This window comes from Oncorhynchus nerka, linkage group LG13 (genome assembly GCF_034236695.1).
Source record: "Oncorhynchus nerka isolate Pitt River linkage group LG13, Oner_Uvic_2.0, whole genome shotgun sequence".
NCBI lineage: Eukaryota > Metazoa > Chordata > Actinopteri > Salmoniformes > Salmonidae > Oncorhynchus > Oncorhynchus nerka.
The window spans coordinates 25,572,141-25,597,591 of record NC_088408.1 but is presented as its reverse complement, the minus strand read 5'-3'; the positions used below and the strand labels follow the sequence as shown (position 1 = coordinate 25,597,591).

The window sequence follows — 25,451 nt, the reverse complement described above, 5'->3', positions numbered from 1 at the left end:
TCCACCCTCAGTTCTCCTATCACGGCCATTAAACTCTAACTATTTTAAAAGTCACCATTCGCCTCATGGTGAAGTCTCTGGGATTTTTTCCTCTCTGGCAACTGAGTTAGGAAGGACGCTTGCATCTTTGTCTTGGGTGTTGTTAGGAAAATTATGATTAAATGACTGAACAAATTATTTTAAATTGAACTGTAACTAAGTAAACTTATACTCTGTTTTATTATATCTGATTAAGAATATGAGTTCATAAGAAGGGATTGTGTTACACGGACAAGGAGTAATTAAAGTTAACACCATTCCAACTAGGAAGAAAGAAATGGGTTGTGGATTAAGTAAACAGATAAGGTAGTTAACCTATGGTTGAACTGACGAAACTTAGCTCTGGGGTGTTTTAGATAAGACAGTGAGTGCATTCCTAGGTTTTCTGTTAATTAGAAATGTCAGCTAAGTGGTGATCGATAATGTTGAGGGGTCAAAAGTTAATTCAGTTGTGTTGTGTGTGTTGTGTATGTGCTAGGGGGCAATGAAATGACATGTTACTGTATATAAACTGTTGCTCGTGGTGACGTGGCAGCGCGCTCCGAGAATAAATTCTGTTACCTATTATTGAAAAGACTGGTCTCCGTCTATTTTATGCAAACAAGAATCTTACAAATTCTCATAAAATAGGGAAGGGAATTCAATTAATGAAAACATATTGGTATAATTAAATTACAGTAACAGGTGTACTGATACACAATTCAAAGTGTAATAACGGCACCATGCTCAAAGGGATATGCAATGTCTATTTTTTTTTTTTTACCCATCTACGAATAGGTGCCCTTCTTTATGAGGCATCCCCCTGGTCTTTGTGGTTGAAATTCACTGCTTGACTGAGGGACCTAACAGATAAGTTGTACGTGTAGGGTACAGAGATGAGGGAGTCATTCAAAAAATCATGCTAAACACTATTATTGCACACAGAGAGTCCATGCAACTCATGTGACTTGTTAAGCACATTATTAATCGTGCACTTATTTAGGCTTGCCATAACAAAGGGGTTGAATAATTATTGACTCAAGACATGTCAGCTTTTCATTTTTAATGAATTTGTAAAATTTCTAAAAATATAATTCCACTTTGACATTATGAGGTATTGTGTGACAAAATCTAAATTGTATCAATTTTAAATTCAGGCTTTAACACAACAAAATGTGGAAAAGTCAAGGGGTATGAATACTTTCTGACAGCAATATTGGTAATTTAAAATATTTTCAGAATACTCTAATATCTCAGGATCTAAACTTTGTGGAAAACCTGAAATAATGTCAAGGGGAAAAAAAGAATAGCTCATGATCTAAAGCAATCATTTGAAGTGGACCCCCCCAAAATATTTTCTACATAGGATGCTTAATAAAGAACAAAAAAACAAAATATATAAACATAACTTTATCTCATTACTCAACAATATGAAAGCAGATCTAATTAAATGGAACAATTTTCCCATAAATCTTAGTTACAGCTTTGTGAAAAAGTATTTGCCGCCTGTCTCAACATGGGTCCCATTATGCCTGTCGAAAACCAATCATTCCACAGTAAGAACCTTATACCAACGGTCAAGCATGGTGGTGGCTTTGCTGCCTCAGGACCTGGACAACTTGCCTTAATAGAAGGAACCATGAAATCTGCTCTGTGTCAAATAATTCTACAGGAGAACGCTAGGCCATCAGTCCACAGCTGGGTCATGCAGCAAGACAATGATCCAAAACACAATAAAGTCTACATGAAAATGGCTAAAATGCAACATTTGAAGTTTTGGAATGAACTAGTCAAAGTCCAGACCTAATCCCAATTGAGATGTTGTGGCAGGACTTGAAACAAACAGTTCATGCATGAAAACCCACAAATGTCTCTGAGTTAAAGCAGTTCTGTATGGAAGAGTGGGACAAAATTCCTCCACAGTGACGTGACAGACTGATGAACAACTACAGGAGGTGTTTGGTTGGAGTCATTGCAGCTAAAGGTGGCACAAGCAATGATTGAGTGTAAGAGGGCAATTAATTTTTCACACAGGGGCATTGGGTGTTGCATAACTTTGTTTATGAAATAAGTATGTAATTGTGGTGGTATTTGTTTACTCGGGTTCCCTTTATCTAATATTAGGTTTTGGTTGAAGATCTGATAACATTCAGTATCAAAAATATTCAAAAGTCTAAAAAATTTGAATGTGCGCAAATATTTTTTCGCAGCACTGAATAAACCTCTTCAGAATGGCAGGCCTCATAAGTTTTTACATTTATTCTCGGTAACACCAATTACCCCACCGAAGTCATTCTAAAAAATGTATACTCATAAATGACTTTGTATGGGCAAATAAAACTCATCTCTAAGTCTGAGGGTGGTTTTAACCTTCCAGACTTGGAATTGTATCAACTCTCCACCCAAGGCTTTTACTTGTGACATATAGTTAAATGCACTAAAGAGGTACAATGGGTTCATATTGAAGATGCACATGCTCACCCCGAAAATCTTTTCACGTGTCTATTTTCTAAGGATAAAGCTAAGAACATTAACAACTTCTTAGTTAAGAACACTATAATATGGAAGAAAATCTCAGGGATTCCACAAGAAAAAATATCACTCCCCAAAAACACACCCCTATGGAACAATCCGTGGGTAGCTTTTCCGAATCACCAATAAATTGGTCCACATGGAAAACTAAAGTAATAGAAAACGGAATTGACTTGGTAATAGAAAATATCATTTCCATCACAGAATTAAAAAGCGATTGACCAATTTAGATATTTTCAAATACATGCAACTTAAGTATCATATCATGGAATGTATATTTGAAATCTTCTTTGACATCAGAGCAATGTTGAGGGAAGTTGGCTGTCAGAAGTTTTACAATTTAAGATTACTTTTAATCCATCTGCGTATTTCAAGACATGGCATATGAGGGTACAGTGAAATACCCAATTGGTTGGGCCATACTTTTCTCAATCAGTTTGAAAGAACTTCTACTTAAAAACTGGAAATCAAATGATCCTCCATCGTTAAGACAGTGGATGAATCAAAGGCATTATTATTTAAATATTGAAGACATCTGGGCTAGAGAGAGAAATATAATAGCACAATGAGGCCATATGACAGTGTTAGATGCACTGGAAATGCCCAAGTATGAAGAATGAGAGGGAATGTTGGAGTGAGAAACGTAACAGGTATGAAGAATGAGAGGGAATGTTGGAGTGAGAAACGTAACAGGTATGAAGAATGAGAGGGAATGTTGGAGTGAGAAACGTAACAGGTATGAAGAATGAGAGGGAATGTTGGAGTGAGAAACGCAACAGGTATGAAGAATGAGAGGGAATGTTGGAGTGAGAAACGTAACAGGTATGAAGAATGAGAGGGAATGTTGGAGTGAGAAACGCAACAGGTATGGATGTGGTGGAAACGTGCGTTGTCATTGATGTTTGTTGGAATTTGTGTGCATCCATCTATTGCATTCTGTCTATGTATGGTTTCTGTGGTCATTTTTTAAAATGAATAATAAAAAAACACCTAGTTTCCGTTTCAAACCATTTTGCTAGCGTTTGTACTGCATAGGATGGATATGTCTTACCTCATGTCTGGGGAGAAGTCCACCTGGCAGGCGTAGCCAGCCACCATGTGGCCCTTGAAGATCTTCTTCTTGTTCAGACGGAAACGGTTCTGGGCTCCAAATATCAGGATCTGATTGTCCATGGACTGACAGGCCAGCCACTTACCTAAAGTGGGAGAAAATACAATAACATTTGAGTTCTGAGTTTTAGTTAGAGCATGCTGATGTTAGGGGTTGACCCTGCAGGTACAGGACTTCTCCAGTGAGCAATGGGCCTTGACCAAGTTACTTCAAAACAACACCTTTCTGATCAACCTTTTTCACAGTGTGAAACGCAGCCAATGCATCAAGGGGCTCGGGATAAAACTATAAAAATGTCTCGTAAAACAGATTGAGCGTGTGATACAAGACAGGTTGGTTGAGCTGAACGGAAAGCTAGGTATTATGGTCTGTGTTATTCAGGCCCGTGGGAGTGGACCACCCCAGTAGACACTAGCAGCTCTTCTCTGTAACCGCCTGAGAGAGAAAGATGAAGACAATCACTTTGGAAAGAATGAAAATACTTTTGATGACCGTGTGCTGACTTGGGCTAGGTCCCAAGTGGCACCCTTTTCTCTGTATATAGTGCACTACTTTGGGCCCTGTTCAATAGGGTGCGATTTGGGACACAACTTTGATGTCAGCTTCACAGACATTCTGTTAGCTAGCAACCCTCCTGTCTCTCTACACAGACACTAGGACTCAGTAACAGTGTGTGCTCCACTGCGTGTACACCCGCTCCACTGTTTGTGTGCATGTGTGTCCTCCCTTTCCAAGTGCCTCCCAAACAAACCCACATAAAGGGATGCCATTATCTCAAAATGACAACCGCTGTAGGTGGATGAGAAACGGATAAATACAACTGGGCTCTCTTTTGTAAAACTGGAGCGAAAATAAGGAGTCGAGCGGAAGAAAAGCTCCATACGCAGCAGTCCCAGCTAGGGCTGCTGTGGGGGACAGAGTGGAGTGGGCTGCTCTCCCAGTGAGAGTTCATCTGTTATTTAGACTAATGACAAACAATTCATGTCAGGACAAATATATGAACACAGCTCAGAGGGAGATATGGGGAAGAGAGAATGGGGGAGATGGAGGGGAAGGGTATGAAGGAGGGGAATGGGTCAAATAAAAAGCTGTGTGTGTGTGTGTGTATGTGTGTGTCCACTCACCATTGGGTGAAAGCGTTACAGCAGGCATAGAGTGCATACTGGGCTCTGCGATGTATTTGAAGTCCACGGGAATGTCCCTGTAAAACACAAACGCAGCACGGTCACAAAACGGTTAGAGTACGGTCAGGGTACGGTCGAGAATAGTCCAGAGGTCAGCCATGACACTACTGGCATCAGTATTGACAACTAGCATTAATGCTCTCACGTTGGAAACATTGAAAGTCACGCAATGCAGCTGGCGCCTGGAAAGACGTAATTCTAGCTGAGGATCAAAGCTATACTGTTGACCAAACAGTTCAGATCCAGACACGGTTGGCATTACAGATACAGTGCCTTCAGAAAGTATTCACACCCCCAGACTTTTTCCACATTGTGTTACAGCCTGAATTTCAAATGGGTTAAATGTAGACATTTTTGTCACTGATCTACACACAATATCCCATAATGTCAAAGTGGAATAATGTTTACAAATGAATTACAAATGAAATGTGAAATGTCTTGTAAGTATTAAAGCCCTTTGTTAGACATCCATTTTCTAAATAAGTTCAGGAGTAAAAATGTGCTTGACACGTCACATAAATAATTTACACACTGTGTGCAATAAGTGTTAAACATGGTTTTTGAATGACTACCTCATCTCTGTACCCCACACATACAATTGTCTGTAAGACCCCGCAGGCAAACACTGAATTTCAAACACAGATTCAGCCACAAAGACCAGGAAGGTTGTCCAATGCCTCGCAAAAAAGGGCACCTATTTGTAGAGGGGTAAAACAAAAGTAGACATTGAATATCCCTTTGAGCATGGTGAAGTTATGAATTACACTTTGGATGGTGTATCAATACACCCAGTTACTACAAAAATACAGGCGTCCTTCCTAACTCAGTATCCGGAGAGGAAGGAAACTGCTCAGGGATTTCACCATGAGGCCAATGGTGACTTTAAAACAGTAACAGAGTTTAATGGCTGTGATAGGAGAAAACTGAGGATGGATCAACAACATTGTAGTTACTCCACAATACTAACCTAAATGACAAATGTGAAAAGCAAGCCTGTACAGAATAAAAATATTCCAAAACATGGAATATTTTAGTTTGCAATAAGGCACTATTGTAAGAAGTAAGAATTGAACATAGTTTTTTGGGGATGAAAAGAAACAGAACAGAGATAAGTACATGCAAAAACCTAGAGGTAAACCTGGTTCAGTTAACTTTCCACCAGACACTGGGAGATGAATTCACCTTTCAGCAGGACAACAACCTGAAAGGCCAAACATATTCTGGAGTTGCTTACTAAGACAACGTTGAATGTTCCTGAGTGGCCTAGTTACAGTTGACTAGATTTTAAAGTCAAGGGCTCTGAATACTTTCTGAAAGCACAGTATATGTAAATGGTATGGTATGAATTTCCATACCATGTTTGCTTAAACACTGTGCCAAGAGCATCCAATTAAATCCACTCTCTCCCTTTCTGCGTTCTTTTTCCCCTCTCCCTACTTTCTCAACCCTGCCCTCTCTGAGTTTGATAGTGAAATGGAGGTCAATCATGCATTTTGTTCTAGGGTCTTCATGGCGTCATCCAACTCTATGGTCTTCTCACACACTGTCGTGAACAGAGCAGCTGGCAGATCTAACTGGATGAGTGTCCGTGACAGAGACACCAGCGACAGGCTGAAGATTGACTGTGACTCATGACTGTGAATAATGTTGTTGTGTTGAGGGTGTGTTGACCGCGTAAGAGTTGATCCTCCTCGCTCTCAGTGGGAGGCTATCTATCTGGACTGAGGCCATCTCTCCATCCTCTTCCTTTCTCAGATAGCACACAGCTGGACTGGTTTAGAGCCACGGCGCTAACAGCTCTACCCCATAAACACCAGCTAGACTTATACCTAACCAGGGCCAGAAGGAAAGGGACACCCTCCATCCCTAAACCAGAGTGAATTACAGGAAACAACTAACTTACAATGCATGAAGCATGAGTCAACTACTGTACCTGAAGACAGTTTTAGGATTAAAACACACACCAAAAGGGCCCCCCGAGCCAGCCCTGCCTGATGTCCACAGCAGAGCAGAGTCAGGCCAAACTAACTCTCTAAACACAAACAGAATGTATCAAATCTCCCCTCAGAACTCTAAAAATAACTCAATGTGTCTGCGTGGCTGGGAAAGAGAGAACAAAGCAGATAGTTTGGAGTGGACTGCTGTTCTTTCCTCCCAGTATGTTAATGAAGCTGCAGTTGTTTCTGAATACCTTTACCTGTCCCAGTCAGTCCTAATTCACCAGGCCTGGGTCGTATTTAATTTACGCATCAAACGTAAGAAAACGGGTTGAAATAAGAAGGGACTATGTGGATTTGTCCAATGAGAACTGGTCATTTGCCATTGCAAAATGTTTTGCTACAGTGTGGACTAATGAAATTGTGCCTGGTTTTTATCTTACCCCCTCACCAGTGTCTTGTCTAATGGATCCATAAGGGGGTGCAGAGACTGTAGCCACCAGGGGAAGGTTAGCACTAACTCTCTCGTGTGTGTGTGTTACATTGTATTGATTCTAAACCGTGCCCAGCACAGCCCATACACTCAGTCTCCACATCCCCAACTAATATACCTCAGCTGCTGACAGCCAACCACCTAGAGAGCTCTTCACTCTGTATGTGTGTGTGCACAAGAGGGCCACAATGGAGTGCATGTGCTGTGTTTGTGTGTGACTAACAAGGAGTCCGTCTGTAGTTCCAAATCCCTCAGCTTACCCTCCCTCTCCATCTTTGTGTCAGTGATGTGACTCCATGTTTATTTCTGCCTAATTCAGCTGAGATTGGTGGTTGAGCTCTCCCTAATCCTACCATCTGAGCTGTCACAGAGGGAGAGGGGGGTGGGGGGCAGTAAAGCCTCTCGTTGGCCCAGCGTCTTCTCTCCACCATAACAAACCCCTCCAGCTCCCACATTACACTCCTAAAGCCCCTGGGAGGACTCCTAATGAGTGTGCAATTCACTCAAATACTCAACATTCTCAAAAGTGAGAGAGGATCAACGCCGCCTATCAGTGCAGCCACTTCATAGCCCCAAGAGCAAAATGCCTTCACTGCGTCACTTCCACTGGAAATCCATTGAGCACGTTGGGAAGATTAAACAAGGGAGCGTGAACAGGGAAAGCTGAACTTTTGTCGCATACACCGTGGCATCAAGTTGCTATTGACCAATCGAAGCTCACTATAGTTTCCAGCCCGAACTGGATTGGCTGTTGATACCTAGCACTATATAGACTGCTTGCTAACACCAACATAAGGGCGAAGCAAGTGCGGATATCAAAATGTACATGTTAAAAAGATCTCAGCCATCACTCATTCATTGCTAGAGCTGTCTGGGCAGCATTGTTAGCTCTCCACTCACTCATGCAAACAATCATGCTTCATAGAGCGACGCATGTCGAATACAGAACGAGGGAGAGCTACTCGTTTCATTTGGGTCCCGCAACACAGTTAGCCTAAGTTGCTGGGACAGTGCCAACCCCTAAAAGTCTGAAGAGCTGCTGCTTGGCAAAGCAGCCTGCCTAACTGCTAGCTATCATGCTAGCCAGAATTCCTTGACAGTTTGAACACAGCCCACGATGCATTTAGCCCTTGTGGCTGGGACTGCAGATAGCCTCTGGCTTGTGGCTGTTTAAATCCCTGCTGTTTGTTGCGGTTTTCATTGGCACGATGTGCTGTGCTTGCTGGAATCAACAAAAAGATGCCTACAAGCTATTGTTACAATGGCTTAAAGAGCTTTGTCAAAATACTGGTGGACTCAACTAACAAAAGAATGGACCTCTGATCAGATCGTCCAAGACCTAAAGAACAGTTTGCAGTTCTCCCGGGGAGAGGTGGATGTCCTAAAAGAGACGTGCTGCAAGATGACAACAAACTAAGTCCACGGGAGATGACATCAGCACTGTCTGTGAATCATTATTACAGATGACTGGGAAAAACGACTAGCGCAAGGTTCCCCAACTGGTGGCCATTCAGCCCACGGATGATTTTATTTGGTCCCCAAAGTTCCCTGAGCAAAAAACAACTGTTATATATATTTTTTTTATCGTTGGCTATAAGACTGTAAAAACACCAGCAAATCAGCTCCAAGTGATTTTAATTTTTGAAATCTGTTCTAAAGTATTCCCGCGTATAAAGGAGAGATATATGTGATCATATACAAATGTAAGCAAGATTTGAAATGATGATGTTTTAGTCAAACGTTATATCTGTTTAGGTTTCTTGCGATCAATTTGGAATCTATCAGTGGAGGCTGCTCAGGAGAGGACGGCTCACAATAAATGGCTGGAACAGAGCGAATGAAAAGGCATCTGACACATGGTAACCATGTGTTTGATGTATTTGATACTATTGCACCTGTTCTGCCCCAGCCATTACCACGGGCCTGCCTGTTCTCCCCAATGAATTAAGGGGCCACCAACCTCCTGTGCAGTCTACAAATGATTTGTAATTATTTTCTGTCCCCCTGGTCATTCCCTCAAGAAATCTAGTTGATGATCCCTGATCTAGAGGGACAATCCAGAAGGAATAACATTGTCGTGGATGGCATATCAGAGTCTCCTCATGAGACGTGGACAGAGTCCGTGGATGGCATATCAGTCTCCTCATGAGACCTGGACAGAGTCGGTGGATGGCATATCAGAGTCTCCTTATGAGACCTGGACAGAGTCCGTGGATGGCATACCAGAGTCTCCTCATGAGACCTGGACAGAGTCGGTGGATGGCATATCAGAGTCTCCTCATGAGACCTGGACAGAGTCCGTGGATGGCATACCAGAGTCTCCTCATGAGACCTGGACAGAGTCCGTGGATGGCATATCAGAGTCTCCTCATGAGACCTGGACAGAGTCCGTGGATGGCATACCAGAGTCTCCTCATGAGACCTGGACAGAGTCCGTGGATGGCATATCAGAGTCTCCTCATGAGACCTGGACAGAGTCGGTGGATGGCATATCAGAGTCTCCTCATGAGACCTGGACAGAGTCCGTGGATGGCATATCAGAGTCTCCTCATGAGACCTGGACAGAGTCGGTGGATGGCATACCAGAGTCTCCTCATGAGACCTGGACAGAGTCCGTGGATGGCATACCAGAGTCTCCTCATGAGACCTGGACAGAGTCCGTGGATGGCATACCAGAGTCTCCTCATGAGACCTGGACAGAGTCTGAGGAGAAAGTGAGATAAATGATCAGCGAAAAGCTGCAGATGGATCATTGAGGTGGAGCGTACTCACAGGACTGAAAAACATGTAACCCGCCCAGGTGGCAGACCCAGGCTGACAGTAGTTGCGTTTAAGGTTCAAAGACAAGATGGCTGTTCTGGAGACAGCCAAGAATTTGAGAGCAACCAACATCTTCCTCAACGAGGACTTCGCTGAAGCTGTGCGCAAGAGGTGGAAAGAACGTATCCCAGCTATGAAAGCGTGGGGGCATTGTTTACCTCCGCAATGAAAAGCCTACGTTACGACAAGCTCATTTGCCCACCCTCCCTCCCAAAAGCCTGGGAGGAGTGAAAGAGCCAAGATTCCAGGTCAGTAGCTTCAGACCAACATCACACACATAAACCAACTGACACTCACTGCCTGATATAAACAATATTTTTATGTCTGTCTTTCTCCGATAAGCTACCCGGGAAAGGGCTAAGAATAGTTCATATTAATATATACTGAGTATAACGACCATTAGGAACACCTTCCTAATATTGAGTTGCACCCCCCCTACCTTTTGACCCCAGAACAGACTCAATTCATCGGGGCATGACTCTACAAGGTGTCGAAAGTGTTCCACAGGGATAAAGGCCCATGTTGAAGCCAATGCTTCCCACAGTTGTGTCAAGTTGGCTGAATGTCCTTTGGGTGGTGGACCATTCTTGATACACACGGGAAACTGTTAAGCATGAAAAAAATCTGAAGCAAGTTTGTTCTGAAGTGTCTGTCCTATATCTAAGAGATAAGAAAGATCAGTGAAATGACAACATTGAACAGTGAACATATTTTTGTATAAAATATCTAATAATGAAAGAAATCACAGTTTTGAATTTGGTCATTAGTGTGGGAGAGATGGAAAAACTATTGTTATCCATCAATAATGATAACCCACCAGATATAGACAACCTTAATAGGAAACTATTGAGAATGGTAGCAGAAGGTATTGCCACCCCTATTTATTTGCTATATATTTAACCAAAGCCTAAAGGAGTGTGTCCACAGGCATGGAAGGAAGCTCAAGTAATTCCACTGCCTAAAAATAGTAAAGCCCTCTCTGCTGAGCCGCCCAATCAGTTAGCTGCTGTTCTTAGTAAAAACGATGGAGAATTTAATGACAAAATATCAAATCAAATGTATGTTACATACACACGGTTAGCAGATGTTAATGCGAGTGTAGCGAACTGCTTGTGCTTCTAGTTCCGACAATGCAGTAATAACCAATGTGTAATCTAACCTAACAATTCCAAAACTACTACCTTATACACACAAGTGTAAAGGGATAAAGAATATGTACAATAAGATATATGAATGAGTGATGGTACAGAACGGCAAAGGCAAGATGCAGTAGATGGTATCGAGTACAGTATATACATATGAGATGAGTAATGTAGGGTATGTAAACAAAGTGGCATAGTTTAAAGTGGCTAGTGATACATGTATTACATAAAGATGCAGTAGATGATAGAGTACAGTATATACATATATATATATACGAGATGAGTAATGTAGGGTATGTAAACATTATATTAAGTAGCATTGTTTAAAGTGGCTAGTGATATATTTTACATCAATTTCCATCAATTCCCATTATTAAAGTGGCTGGAATTGTGTCAGTGTGTTGGCAGCAGCCACTCAATGTTAATGGTGGCTGTTTAACAGTCTGATGGCCTTGAGATAGAAGCTGTTTTTCAGTCTCTCGGTCCCTGCTTTGATGCACCTGTACTGACCTCGCCTTCTGGATGATAGCAGGGTGAACATGCAGTGGCTCGGGTGGTTGTTGTCCTTGATGATCTTTATGGCCTTCCTGTAACATCGGGTGGTGTAGGTGTCCTGTAGGTGTCCTGGAGGGCAGGTAGTTTGCCCCCGGTGATGCGTTGTGCAGACCTCACTACCCTCTGGAGAGCCTTACGGTTGAGGGCGGAGCAGTTGCCGTACCAGGCGGTGATACAGCCCGCCAGGATGCTCTCGATTGTGCATCTGTAGAAGTTTGTGAGTGCTTTTGGTGACAAGCCGAATTTCTGAGGTTGAAGAGGCGCTGCTGCGCCTTCTTCACGACGCTGTCTGCTGTGTGGGTGGACCAATTCAGTTTGTCTGTGATGTGTACGCTGAGGAACTTAACTTACTACCCTCTCCACTACTGTCCCATCGATGTAGATATGGGGGTGCTCCCTCTGCTGTTTCCTGAAGTCCACAATCATCTCCTTTGTTTTGTTGACGTTGCGTGAGGTTATTTTCCTGACACCACACTCCGAGGGCCCTCACCTCCTCCCTGTAGGCCGTCTCGTCATTGTTGGTTATCAAGCCTACCACTGTAGTGTCATCCGCAAACTTGAGTTGAGTTGGAGGCGTGCATGGCCACGCAGTCGTGGGTGAACAGGGAGTATAGGAGAAGGCGCAGAACGCACCCTTGTGGGGCCCGAGTGTTGAGGATCAGCGGGGTGGAGATGTTGTTACCTACCCTCACCACCTTTGGGCAGCCCGTCAGGAAGTCCAGTACCCAGTTGCACAGGGCGGGGTCGAGACCCAGGGTCTCGAGCTTGATGACGAGTTTGGAGGGTACTATGGTGTTAAATGCTGAGCTGTAGTCGATGAACAGCATTCTCACATAGGTATTCCTCTTGTCCAGATGGGTTAGGGCAGTGTGCAGTGTGGTTGAGATTGCATCGTCTGTAGACCTATTTGGGCGGTAAGCAAATTGGAGTGGGTCTAGGGTGTCAGGTAGGGTAGAGGTGATATGGTCCTTGACTAGTCTCTCAAAGCACTTCATGATGACGGAAGTGAGTGCTACGGGGTGGTAGTCGTTTAGCTCAGTTATCTTAGCTTTCTTGGGAACAGGGACAATGGTGGCCCTCTTAAAGCATGTGGGAACAACAGACTGGGATAAGGATTGATTGAATATGTCCGTAAACACACCAGCCAGCTGGTCTGCGCATGCTCTGAGGACACGGCTTGGGATGCCGTCTGAGCCTGCAGCCTTGCGAGGGTTAACGTGTTTAAATGTTTTACTCGGCTGCAGTGAAGGAGAGTCCGCAGGTTTTGGTTGCGGGCCGTGTCAGTGGCACTGTATTGTCCTCAAATCGGGCAAAAAATCGGGCAAAGTTAGTCTGCCTGGGAGCAAGACATCCTGGTCCGTGACAGGGCTGGTTTTCCTTTTGTAATCCGTGATTGACTGTAGACCCTGCCACATACCTCTTGTGTCTGAGCCGTTGAATTGTGACTCTACTTTTTCTTTATACTGATGCTTAGCTTGTTTGATTGCCGCGGAGGGAATAGCTACACTGTTTGTATTCGGTCATGTTTCCGGTCACCTTGCCCTGGTTAAAAGCAGTGGTTCGCGCTTTCAGTTTCACGCGAATGCTGCCATCAATCCACGGTTTCTGGTTTGGGAATGTTTTAATCGTTGCTATGGGAACAACATCGTCAATGCACTTTCTAATGAACTCGGTCACCGAATCAGCATATTCGTCAGTGTTGTTGTTGGAAGTAATGCGGAACATATCCCAGTCCACGTGATCGAAGCAGTCTTGAAGTGTGGAATCAGACTGGTCGGACCAGCATTGAACAGAACTGAGCGCGGGAGCTTCTTGTTTTAGTTTCTGTCTGTAGGCAGGGAGCAACAAAATGGAGTCGTGGTCAGCTTTTCCGAAAGGATAACGCTATTGTTCAGAGAACAAGTTAATTACTGACGTTCACCATGCACAGAGAGAAGGGCACTCAGCACTGACTTTGATGACAAATTATTGGTTAAACTTCTTACGGCTAGGGTTTCCGCTAACTTTCTAAATATCTTTTTTTGAAATATGTCACTTTCATACATTCACAAGTGCAATACACAAATTTAAAGCTTAACTTCTTGTTAATCTACCCATCGTGTCCAATTTACAAAAGGCTTTACAGCGAAAGCACACCATATGATTATGTTAGGTCAGAGCCTAGTCACAAAAACACACACAGCCAAAAACACACAGCCAAGATCACGGTAAACTACTTCATTGTGAGGCTAAATATAAGGGCTGGAAATACAGATAAATTATAGTCATATAAATGAAAAGCTTTTTGCTGAGGGCTTGGGACTGATAGGGTTAACACATTTGAATAATGGCATGTAGAAATATTGAAACGGTTCCTTACTGTTTGCAAAAGGCTAACTTTCCTTGCCAGCTTACAGCTGAAGCAAACATCAATTCACTACCCTGGTACTTTGTTTGTGATCATATGCAAACTATAACATAAAAAATGCTGATTTCAAAGCTGATTGTCACCGAAAACTTTATTAATTCACTTTGTCTCCCTCGCCACCAAAAACAAATTAACTTCTTCGTCTCCCTCGCCTCCAGTCTGGTTTCCACTAGATTACATAGCCAAAGGCAGATTACACCGCCATGTTCTGCCTCAGTGAATGACGTCATTACTTTCTTAGAGACAGTGCACACCTTTATAAAATAAGAGATTGCTTCTTTTATGCAAATGTTGTTAATCAGTACAATAAAATAATCCTAGCAGTTGCCAGTAAAATAAGTCCAAAATGGGAGGGATTGTTTGTCATCTGTGGCTCCATGAAACCCACTAAAACAAGCTCAATAACTCAATGCATGCACACACCCCTATTGAATAATATGTATTCACCTGTATTGTGAATAGACCTACATCTTGTTTATCATACAGATTCACCATTCGAATAAATTATTACCATTGTTGTTTTGTAGTTAGATTGTTTTTACCAAAGTCAAATTGCTTGTATGATAGTATAATTGATGAATTATTGCATACATGGCAGTCTATAAAAAACATGTAAATACACATTTTCAAATGTAATGACATTGAACTCAAAAGATGGCCAACGATTGAACAGAGCAGTAGCTGAGTTTATATGTCTGGATCCAGTGAACACAGCAGTAGCTGAGTTTATATGTCTGGATCCAGTGAACACAGCAGTAGCTGAGTTTATATGTCTGGATCCAGTGAACACAGCAGTAGCTGAGTTTATATGTCTGGATCCAGTGAACACAGCAGTAGCTGAGTTTATATGTCTGGATCCAGTGAACAGAGCAGTAGATGAGTTTATATGTCTGGATCCAGTGAACAGAGCAGTAGCTGAGTTTATATGTCTGGAACTGGGACTTTGGCTAATAGGCCTTTGTTTTTGATGTGGGATCGTTTTGGTATCGAGTCTCGTGATACTAAACCTGTCATCGAAGTAAAAATGCTGGTATTGTGACAACACTAACGAGCACATTCTATCGTAAAAGCTAACAAGTACAGTGTCTCTAATAAACTGTAAAAACTGCAACAGAGACCTAACAGATGGCGGTGCATTCAACCCCTTCACTCACATATAGCCATATTAGGCATACTAGCAAGAATGCATAATGCTCCCTTCACACCGACCAAGCCCACTCCCTCTCCAGACTACACTACTAAAGCCACAGCTGGCATCCCTGGCACCCACTCCTTACCAGTCTATCCTACTGCTTAAAACACACACCAACCGGATATTACAGAAAGGAACACAAATGATGGGAAACGGAGGGCATTTCATTTAATATGTGTTCTTCTAATAAAACATTCCCTCTAAGAAACCCGGTGAAACTTCTGTCCTTAGTCACCGGGTCTTAAATATTTATCAAGTTAGCGAGGTAAACAACAGCATTTGTTAATCGCCTTGGGAACCAAGCTAATTTGCAAGTCATTCTCGCCGGGCTTGGTGATTGAAAATACTTATTTTTCCTGGCAAAATAATCTAGCTAAACAAGTCATAAGCGAATAAATAAATATGACAGAGGAATAAGAGCTGGTAGGTAAGACCCTGAAATGACAAGCTAGAAGACGAGAGGACTTTACATCAAAATGAACGGTACTTAAACTTCCCATGACCTTCCCACCCATAGCACCCCAACCCAGTCAACCAAATACATTCCTCCACCACTCTCATTTGCACTTCATCACTTGTTAAACACTCTTTGGCAATGAGTTCAGTTTGCAGAGGTATCTAGAAGACTGTCAGGACAAGCTGTTGGCTCTAATGTACATGCCGGAGATACAGTATAATATGGAAATGAGGCATAATACCAGGAGTGATGCTTGATGCTACTCACCAACAATGTTGTTGAATCCTCCTCATTTCATAACTGTGCTGATTCAGGCCAACACAGTGGTAGGGTGCCGGTAAAAAGCTCAGCAGTTACTCACCACTCCCACACGCGGAGGGACTTGTCATCTGACGTGCTGACAAAACGGCGGTTCTCATCCACGAACGTGATGGTGTTGACCGCGCCCAGGTGACGGTCATACTCCTGAACCACCTCCCCTGTCCTTGCGTCCCACTGAGAGAGAGGGGGGGTGAGATAGAAAATAAGTAAATGTATACAAATTGAAACAGGTTACACACACACAGGTATATTAGCTATGGGAAAAATAATTACACAACACACACTCCTGTCACAGACAAACACTAGAACACACACAACAAAATGTACAGTGTAATGTATGCAACGTAATTAGGGGGCAGACGATTGCCCTTTTACAGACTCATTAATTTATCCCAGGAGCAGTTTTTAATTGCTTTTCCAGAGAAGGGACTGGTCTCAGTGGGTTGTTGTCTTTCACAGATCTCTCTTTCTGTCTCTCTCTGCTCTGTCCTCGCTCTCTACATTTCCCAAGATGAATAACTTGCTCTAGTCCTGGAGCCCACGGAGCATGAAATACACTCCTGTCTCATATTGATCAGCCTCTAGGTAGTGTGTGTGTGTGTGTAATGACAGTACCTGAACGATCTTCTTATCAGACATGCCGGCCACAAAAAGGTTCTGCTTGTCCTCATCTGGGTTGAACTTGACGCAGTACGGCACCTTCCGGTTTGTGAAGCGGGAAATGCACTGGCCTGTGGAGTGAGAGTTGACATGTTTCAGAACAACCCACACTGACCGTCTGCAACACACAATGTCTTCAATATAGTACAGAAACCATAGAATGACATATTCATGAATAGAATCTCTGTGGGAGGACCACCACCTGTAGCCAGCCATAACTTGCCGGTGTGCCATTCTGTCAATCAAATCAGATTTGTCGAATCCAACTCTGTCAATGCAATTGACAATATCAAGAATCCTCATTACAATAGGCCAATACAAGTTGACTACATGTACATGGAATGGGCCCTAACCCTACAGCTCAGTGACTAGTAAACAAGGTGCTATGACAAGTCAGTGGTCCTGCAGAGCAACAAGTAGAGGATTTGTTTCTGTACTGCCCCCTGCTGGGGGAGCAGAGACCCTCCATGGTCCTTATGGTAGAACCATCATCTACACAACACATTTCCATCTCCTGGGGGAGCAGAGACCCTCCATGGTCCTTATGGTAGAACCAACATCTACACAACACATTTCCATCTCCTGGGGGAGCAGAGACCCTCCATGGTCCTTATGGTAGAACCATCATCTACACAACACATTTCCATCTCTTGGGGGAGCAGAGACCCTCCATGGTCCTTATGGTAGAACCAACATCTACACAACACATTTCCATCTCCTGGGGGAGCAGAGACCCTCCATGGTCCTTATGGTAGAACCAACATCTACACAACACATTTCCATCTCCTGGAGGAGCAGAGACCCTCCATGGTCCTTATGGTAGAACCAACATCTACACAACACATGTCCATCTCCTGGGGGAGCAGAGACCCTCCATGGTCCTTATGGTAGAACCAACATCTACACAACACATGTCCATCTCCTGGGGGAGCAGAGACCCTCCATGGTCCTTATGGTAGAACCAACATCTACACAACACATTTCCATCTCCTGGGGGAGCAGAGACCCTCCATGGTCCTTATGGTAGAACCAACATCTACACAACACATGTTCATCTCCTGGGGGAGCAGAGACCCTCCATGGTCCTTATGGTAGAACCAACATCTACACAACACATTTCAATCTGAATGTCCCACAACGCTGGCCACCTTCAGTAAGGCACAACAACTGACATGATTCTCTGAGCAAGTAATCATGACGGCTCTATTTCTGGCATTTATATCATGACCACGAGTGTGCTGTTCAGTGAGTCCCCAGGCCTGAACTACGTTCAGAAGGGCGCAACGTTGTGGAACGTTCGTGGCATTTCTATCCTTGTCACCACAACCGCGGCTGGACCGACCTGTCTCTGTGTCCCAGAGTTTGAGGTAGCGGTCGTAGGCTGCACTCATGTACTGAGTCCCAGTGTTGTTGAAGCAGATATCCCGCACTGCTTTACTGTGGCCTGAAGGGAGAGAGACAAGAGAGAAACACTTACACATTACATATGCAAATATTCTTCCTATTCTGTTATTCTGTCTTGGCCCCCTGATCCCACTGCCTGTCATATCACATTAATTGTTGGAATATCAAAATCACAGACGGAAAAAATAAAAGGGTAAGAAAGAGAGAGAAAGCAAAGTGGCGAAGAGGGGGAGGATCAAGGAAGAAGATACAGGCCCCTCTATCCTCTCTTGTAACAACTGGAACTAAGTCAAGATGGCGTAGCAGTGTCGTGTCCCTTGTATATATAGTTTTTTTTACATATTTTTCTTCGCATATCTTTTAAAACATTTTTGCTAAACCTCAACTTTGAAATACTCTCCTGCAACCCGCCTCACCCAATGTAGCGCGGATATGCTTTTTTTTCTAAAGTACTTATATTTACTTCGGATCCGGAACCCCTCAAATGAAGCTAGCCAGCTAACTACCAGCAAACTATTGCTAGCGGTCATCAGCTAACTGGTCATCAGCTAACCTTTAGCTCGGAAAGCTCTCGCCAGTTCGAACAACGCGACTCTATCCAGAGCATAACGGACCTATTATTTTTATTTTTTTTATCCCCGGATTCCCACCGCAAACGGAACATTTTCAGCTGGATCTTCACAACTAGCTAACTAGCTAACCGCAACCCCGGATGATTACTCCTGGCTAGCGTTTTCATCCACTTAGCTTGAAGCTAGCCCAGCCAGAGCTCCTGTGCTACCACCGAAGCATACTCCTGGGCTACAATATCCGGACCCACGACCGGTCTATCGATGTCACCGCATGAAGAGGAATAAACAGACTCACCCCATCGCGACGTCCCCCAAAGACTAACTTTCTAGCCCTTGCCATCTGCCTGCTTGCTAATTCGGCCAACTAACTGCTAGCTTGTTGAGCCCCGGTCCGCTAACTGCTACCTTGCTCAGCCCCGGCCTACTAACTGTGAGCTTGTTAGCACAGGCCTGCTAACTGTCTGAATCGCCGCGTCCCCAGCCAGCCCAACCACTCACTGGACCCATATTTACTTTCAATCTCTTTTCGATTTTTAATTCGATTATACCTTCCGGTAACCTGCCTCACCCAATGTGATACGGAATCGCTATAATCTTTAATTTTTAGAACACATTCAAGAACCTCCAGAAGCTAACCAGCTAACTAGCTACAAGCTATTTAGTCATTGTTAGCCACTGCTAGCGGCTTTACCTTCTGCACAGCCAGCCAGTTTTTTTTTACCTGGATTATACTCACAGTCCCATCCACCGCTGCCCCCTGGACACTGATCACTTGGCTACATAGCTGATGCATGTTGGACTGTCCATTAATCACGGTACTCCATTCTGCTTGTTTATGTTTTATCTGTCGGCCCCAGCCGCACTCAGGCTCTGTGTGTAGTTAATCTGACCCTCCCTGCCTAGTCAACGCCATTTTACCTGCTGTTGTTGTGCTAGCTGATTAGCTGTTGTTGTCTCACCTACTGTTTAGCTAGCTCTCCCAATTCAACACCTGTGATTACTGTATGCCTCGCTGTATGTCTCTCTCAAATGTCAATATGCCTTGTATACTGTTGTTCAGGTTAGTTATCATTGTTTTAGTTTACAATGGAGCCCCTAGTTCCACTCTTCATACCCCTGATACCTCCTTTGTCCCACCTCCCACACATGCGGTGACCTCACCCATTATAACCAGCATGTCCAGAGATACAACCTCTCTCATCATCACCCAGTGCCTGGGCTTACCTCCGCTGTACCCGCACCCCACCATACCCCTGTCTGTGCATTATGCCCTGAATATATTCTACCATGCCCAGAAATCTGCTCCTTTTACTCTCTGTCCCCAACGCTCTAGGCGACCAGTTCTGATAGCCTTTAGCCGCACCCTGCTACTACTCCTCCTCTGTTCCGCGGGTGATGTGGAGGTAAACCCAGGCCCTGCATGTCCCCAGGCACCCTCATTTGTTGACTTCTGTGATCGAAAAAGCCTTGGTTTCATGCATGTCAACATCAGAAGCCTCCTCCCTAAGTTTGTTTTACTCACTGCTTTAGCACACTCTGCTAACCCTGATGTCCTTGCCGTGTCTGAATCCTGGCTCAGGAAGGCCACCAAAAATTCTGAGATTTCCATACCCAGCTATAACATTTTCCGTCAAGATAGAACCGCCAAAGGGGGAGGAGTTGCAGTCTACTGCAGAGATAGCCTGCAAAGTAATGTCATACTTTCCAGGTCCATAGCCAAGCAGTTCGAACTACTAATTTTAAAAATTACTCTCTCCAGAAATAAGTCTCTCACTGTTGCCGCCTGCTACCGACCCCCCTCAGCTCCCAGCTGTGCCCTGGACACCATTTGTGAATTGATCGCCCCCATCTAGCTTCAGAGTTTGTTCTGTTAGGTGACCTAAACTGGGATATGCTTAACACCCCGGCAGTCCTACAATCTAAGCTAGATGCCCTCAATCTCACACAAATCATCAAGGAACCCACCAGGTACAACCCTAAATCTGTAAACAAGGGCACCCTCATAGATGTCATCCTGACCAACTGGCCCTCCAAATACACCTCCGCTGTCTTCAACCAGGATCTCAGCGATCACTGCCTGTATCCGCTACGGAGCCGCAGTCAAACGACCACCCCTCATCACTGTCGAACGCTCCCTAAAACACTTCTGTGAGCAGGCCTTTCCTAATCGACCTGGCCCGGGTATCCTGGAAGGACATTGACCTCATCCCGTCAGTTGAGGATGCCTGGTCATTCTTTAAAAGTAACTTCCTCACCATTTTAGATAAGCATGCTCCGTTCAAAAAATGCAGAACTAAGAACAGATATAGCCCTTTGTTCACTCCAGACCTGACTGCCCTCGATCAGCACAAAAAACATCCTGTGGCGGACTGCAATAGCATAGAATAGTCCCCGCAATATGCAACTGTCCAGGGAAGTCAGGAACCAATACACGCAGTCAGTCAGGAAAGCTAAGGCCAGCTTCTTCAGGCAGAAGTTTGCATCCTGTAGCTCCAACTCCAAAAAGTTCTGGGACACTGTGAAGTCCATGGAGAACAAGAGCACCTCCTCCCAGCTGCCCACTGCACTGAGGCTAGGTAACACGGTCACCACCGATAAACCCATGATTATCGAAAACTTCAACAAGCATTTCTCAACGGCTGGTCATGCCTTCCGCCTGGCTACTCCAACCTCGGCCAACAGCTCCGCCCCCCCCGCAGCTACTCGCTCAAGCCTCTCCAGGTTCTCCTTTACCCAGATCCAGATAGCAGATGTTCTGAATGAGCTGCAAAACCTGGACCCGTACAAATCAGCTGGGCTTGACAATCTGGACCCTCTATTTCTGAAACTATCCGCCGCCATTGTCGCAACCCCTATTACCAGCCTGTTCAACCTCTCATATCATCTGAGATCCCCAAGGATTGGAAAGCTGCCGCAGTCATCCCCCTCTTCAAAGGGGGAGACACCCTGGACCCAAACTGTTACAGACCTATATCCATCCTGCCCTGCCTATCTAAGGTCTTCGAAAGCCAAGTCAACAAACAGGTCACTGACCATCTCGAATCCCACCGTACCTTCTCCGCTGTGCAATCTGGTTTCCGAGCCGGTCACGGGTGCACCTCAGCCACACTCAAGGTACTAAACGATATCATAACCGCCATCGATAAAAGACAGTACTGTGCAGCCTTCTTCATAGACCTTGACAAGGCTTTCGACTCTGTCAATCACCATATTCTTATCGGCAGACTCAGTAGCCTCGGTTTTTCGGATGACTGCCTTGCCTGGTTCACCAATTACTTTGCAGACAGAGTTCAGTGTGTCAAATCGGAGGGCATGCTGTCCGGTCCTCTGGCAGTCTCTATGGGGGTGCCACAGGGTTCAATTCTCGGGCCGACTCTTTTCTCTGTATATATCAATGATGTTGCTCTTGCTGCGGGCGATTCCCTGATCCACCTCTACGCAGACGACACCATTCTATATACTTCCGGCCCGTCCTTGGACACTGTGCTATCTAACCTCCAAACGAGATTCAATGCCATACAACACTCCTTCCGTGGCCTCCAACTGCTCTTAAACGCTAGTAAAACCAAATGCATGCTTTTCAACCGTTCGCTGCCTGCACCTGCACGCCTGACCAGCATCACCACCCTGGATGGTTCCGACCTTGAATATGTGGACATCTATAAGTACCTAGGTGTCTGGCTAGACTGTAAACTCTCCTTCAAGACTCGTATCAAACATCTTCAATCGAAAATCAAATCAAGAGTCGGCTTTCTATTCCGCAACAAAGCCTCCTTCACTCACGCCGCCAAACTTACCCTAGTAAACCTGACTATCCTACCGATCCTCGACTTCGGCGATGTCATCTACAAAATTGCTTCCAACACTCTACTCAGCAAACTGGATGCAGTTTATCACAGTGCCATCCGTTTTGTCACTAAAGCACCTTATTCCACCCACCACTGCGACCTGTATGCTCTAGTCGGCTGGCCTTCGCTACATATTCGTCGCCATACCCACTGGCTCCAGGTCATCTACAAGTCCATGCTAGGTAAAGCTCCGCCTTATCTCAGTTCACTGGTCACGATGGCAACACCCACCCGTAACACGCACTCCAGCAGGTGTATCTCACTGATCATCCCTAAAGCCAACACCTCATTTGGCCGCCTTTCGTTACAGTTCTCTGCTGCCTGTGACTGGAACGAATTGCAAAAATCGCTGAAGTTGGAGACTTTTATCTCCCTCACCAACTTCAAACAACTGCTATCTGAGCAGCTAACCGATCGCTGCCGCTGTACATAGTCTATCGGTAAATAGCCCACCCATTTTTACCTACCTCATCCCCATACTGTTTTTATTTATTTTATTTTCTGCTCTTTTGCACACCAATATCTCTACCTGTACATGACCATCTGATCATTTATCACTCCAGTGTTAATCTGCAAAATTGTAATTATTCGCCTACTTCCTCATGCCTTTTGCACACAATGTATATAGACTCCTTTTTTTCTATTGTATTATTGATTTGTTAATTGTTTACTCCATGTGTAACTCTGTATTGTCTGTTGTCTGAAATAAAAAATAAATAAAAATATCCCTCTCTCTACAATTCCTCTCTTCCCTGTGGTCTCCACCTATTTCTACCTCTATCCTCTCCATCCCTCTCAACAACTCCCCTCTTCCCCGTGGTCTCCACCTATTTCTACCTCTATCCCTCTCTCTGATTCCCTCCCCTTCGTGTGTTCGAGATGACCCTTTAAGACCGCCTTTTATCAGTGCTACACTGTCCACCAGCCAGCTCTACCCAGGCCTTTCCATGGCTCGAGCTGCCTGGCTCAAGCACACACACCTCCCTCCCTCCTCGCTCTCAAGAGTTTTAGTGACTGTGGCACAAATCCCAACGATGTTAAAAGGCTATGTTTTTCATTATGCTGCTTTACTGAGATCACAATGAGTAAGATAAGACAAGGGCAGGCACAGTGAATTGGGTTTCGATTTGCAATAAAGGGCAACATTAAAAATGTCCCCCCTTGAAATCAATGAGAGAAAAAGAGGGAAAGAGAGAAGTGATGGAATGAGAGAGAGAAAGAGCGTAGTCCCTTGTATTAAATAAGTAAAGAGTATATTGGGCAGCATGTTGATAATGGGTCTGATTCAGTACCGTGACAGCAGACTCCTAGTCTAAACCCCACAGGCACTGTACAGACCTGGCACTCACACAGGCTCCATTCCTAAAACACACTCACTCTCCATACCTCTATTTCAACTCTTTCTCACCCTCCATTCCTTCCCTCTACATCCCAAAGCTGTTGAATTATACATGGGGTTTGAGGGAACTGACAGGCAGATCCCCGACTGAGGGAAAACAATCTCCTCTGACAGCTCATACTGGAGGGAGGGAGGCTCCCAACACCCACCCAGCCTGGAGGGAGAGAGGGAGGTCCCCAACACCCAGCCTGGAGGGAGGGAGGGAGGCTCCCAATACCCAGCCTGGAGGGAGGGGGGGAGGGAGGCTCCCAATACCCAGCCTGGAGGGAAGGGGGAGGGAGGCTCCCAACACCTAGCCTGGAGGGAAGGGGGAGGAGGCTCCCAACACCCAGCCTGGAGGGAAGGGGGGAGGGAGGCTCCCAACACCCAGCCTGGAGGGAAGGGGGGAGGGACGCTCCCAACACCCAGCCTGGAGGGAAGGGGGAGGGACGCTCCCAACACCCAGCCTGGAGGGAAGGGGGGAGGGAGGCTCCCAACACCCAGCCTGGAGGGAAGGGGGAGGGAGGCTCCCAACACCCAGCCTGGAGGGAAGGGGGGAGGGAGGCTCCCAACACCCAGCCTGGAGGGAAGGGGGGAGGGAGGCTCCCAACACCCAGCCTGGAGGGAAGGGGGGAGGGAGGCTCCCAACACCCAGCCTGGAGGGAAGGGGGGAGGAAGGCTCCCAACACCCAGCCTGGAGGGAAGGGGGGAGGGAGGCTCCCAACACCCAGCCTGGAGGGTAGGGGGGAGGGAGGCTCCCAACACCCAGCCTGGAGGGAAAGGGAGGCTCCCAACACCCAGCCTGGAGGGAGGGAGAGAGGGTCCCAATACCCAGCCTGGAGGGAGGGAGAGAGGGTCCCAATACCCAAGCTGCATGCCACTGTCTAGTGTAATCCTATACTCAACACTCAGCGGAACCTTCAGATTCCATTAACAAGGCAGTAAATTAAAAGGGATACTTCAGGATTTTGAGGCCCTTTATCCACATGCTATTAGATACCCATAGACTTACAGTCATTGCGCTAATGCTAGTTAGCATTGGCTCGTGAAACTACCTCCAGCTTCCTTCACACTGGACACAGAGACATACAAATGGCATCTACGGGTTCATCTGGCTCTGGGGAAGTAGATAAAGGGCTTCATTGCCAAAATCCTGAAGTATCCCTTTAACGTTCCATTTCCATTCAGAAAGTTTCCCAGAAGTCTGATGCCATTTTAAATCTACTCCATGTCTTAAACCCCATCCGCCCCAAACAGTGTCAGCTCACATTCCATTAATGTTCTATTAATGCTGAATTAACGTTCTTACACCATCTTACAGCTACCCTATGTTCCGCCTCGCAATGTTCCGCCTCGCAATGTTCCGCCTCGCAATGTTCCGCCTCGCAATGTTCCGCCTCGCAATGTTCCGCCTCGCAAT

General features: G+C 45.0%; 1 protein-coding gene across 1 annotated transcript in view; it reads right to left on the bottom strand.

Moving 5' to 3' along the window:
• Nucleotides 1–25,451, bottom strand: part of LOC115118535 (pre-mRNA-processing factor 17-like) — a 43,434-nt gene that overhangs the window by 3,214 nt on the left and 14,769 nt on the right. Inside the window, exons 10-14 of the mRNA XM_029647175.2 lie at nucleotides 18,172–18,273; nucleotides 16,785–16,900; nucleotides 16,210–16,343; nucleotides 4,786–4,862; nucleotides 3,602–3,746 (exon numbers count right to left, since the gene is read on the bottom strand). Coding sequence (XP_029503035.1) covers nucleotides 3,602–3,746; nucleotides 4,786–4,862; nucleotides 16,210–16,343; nucleotides 16,785–16,900; nucleotides 18,172–18,273 — 574 coding nt within the window. The remainder of the gene's footprint in view (nucleotides 1–3,601; nucleotides 3,747–4,785; nucleotides 4,863–16,209; nucleotides 16,344–16,784; nucleotides 16,901–18,171; nucleotides 18,274–25,451) is intronic.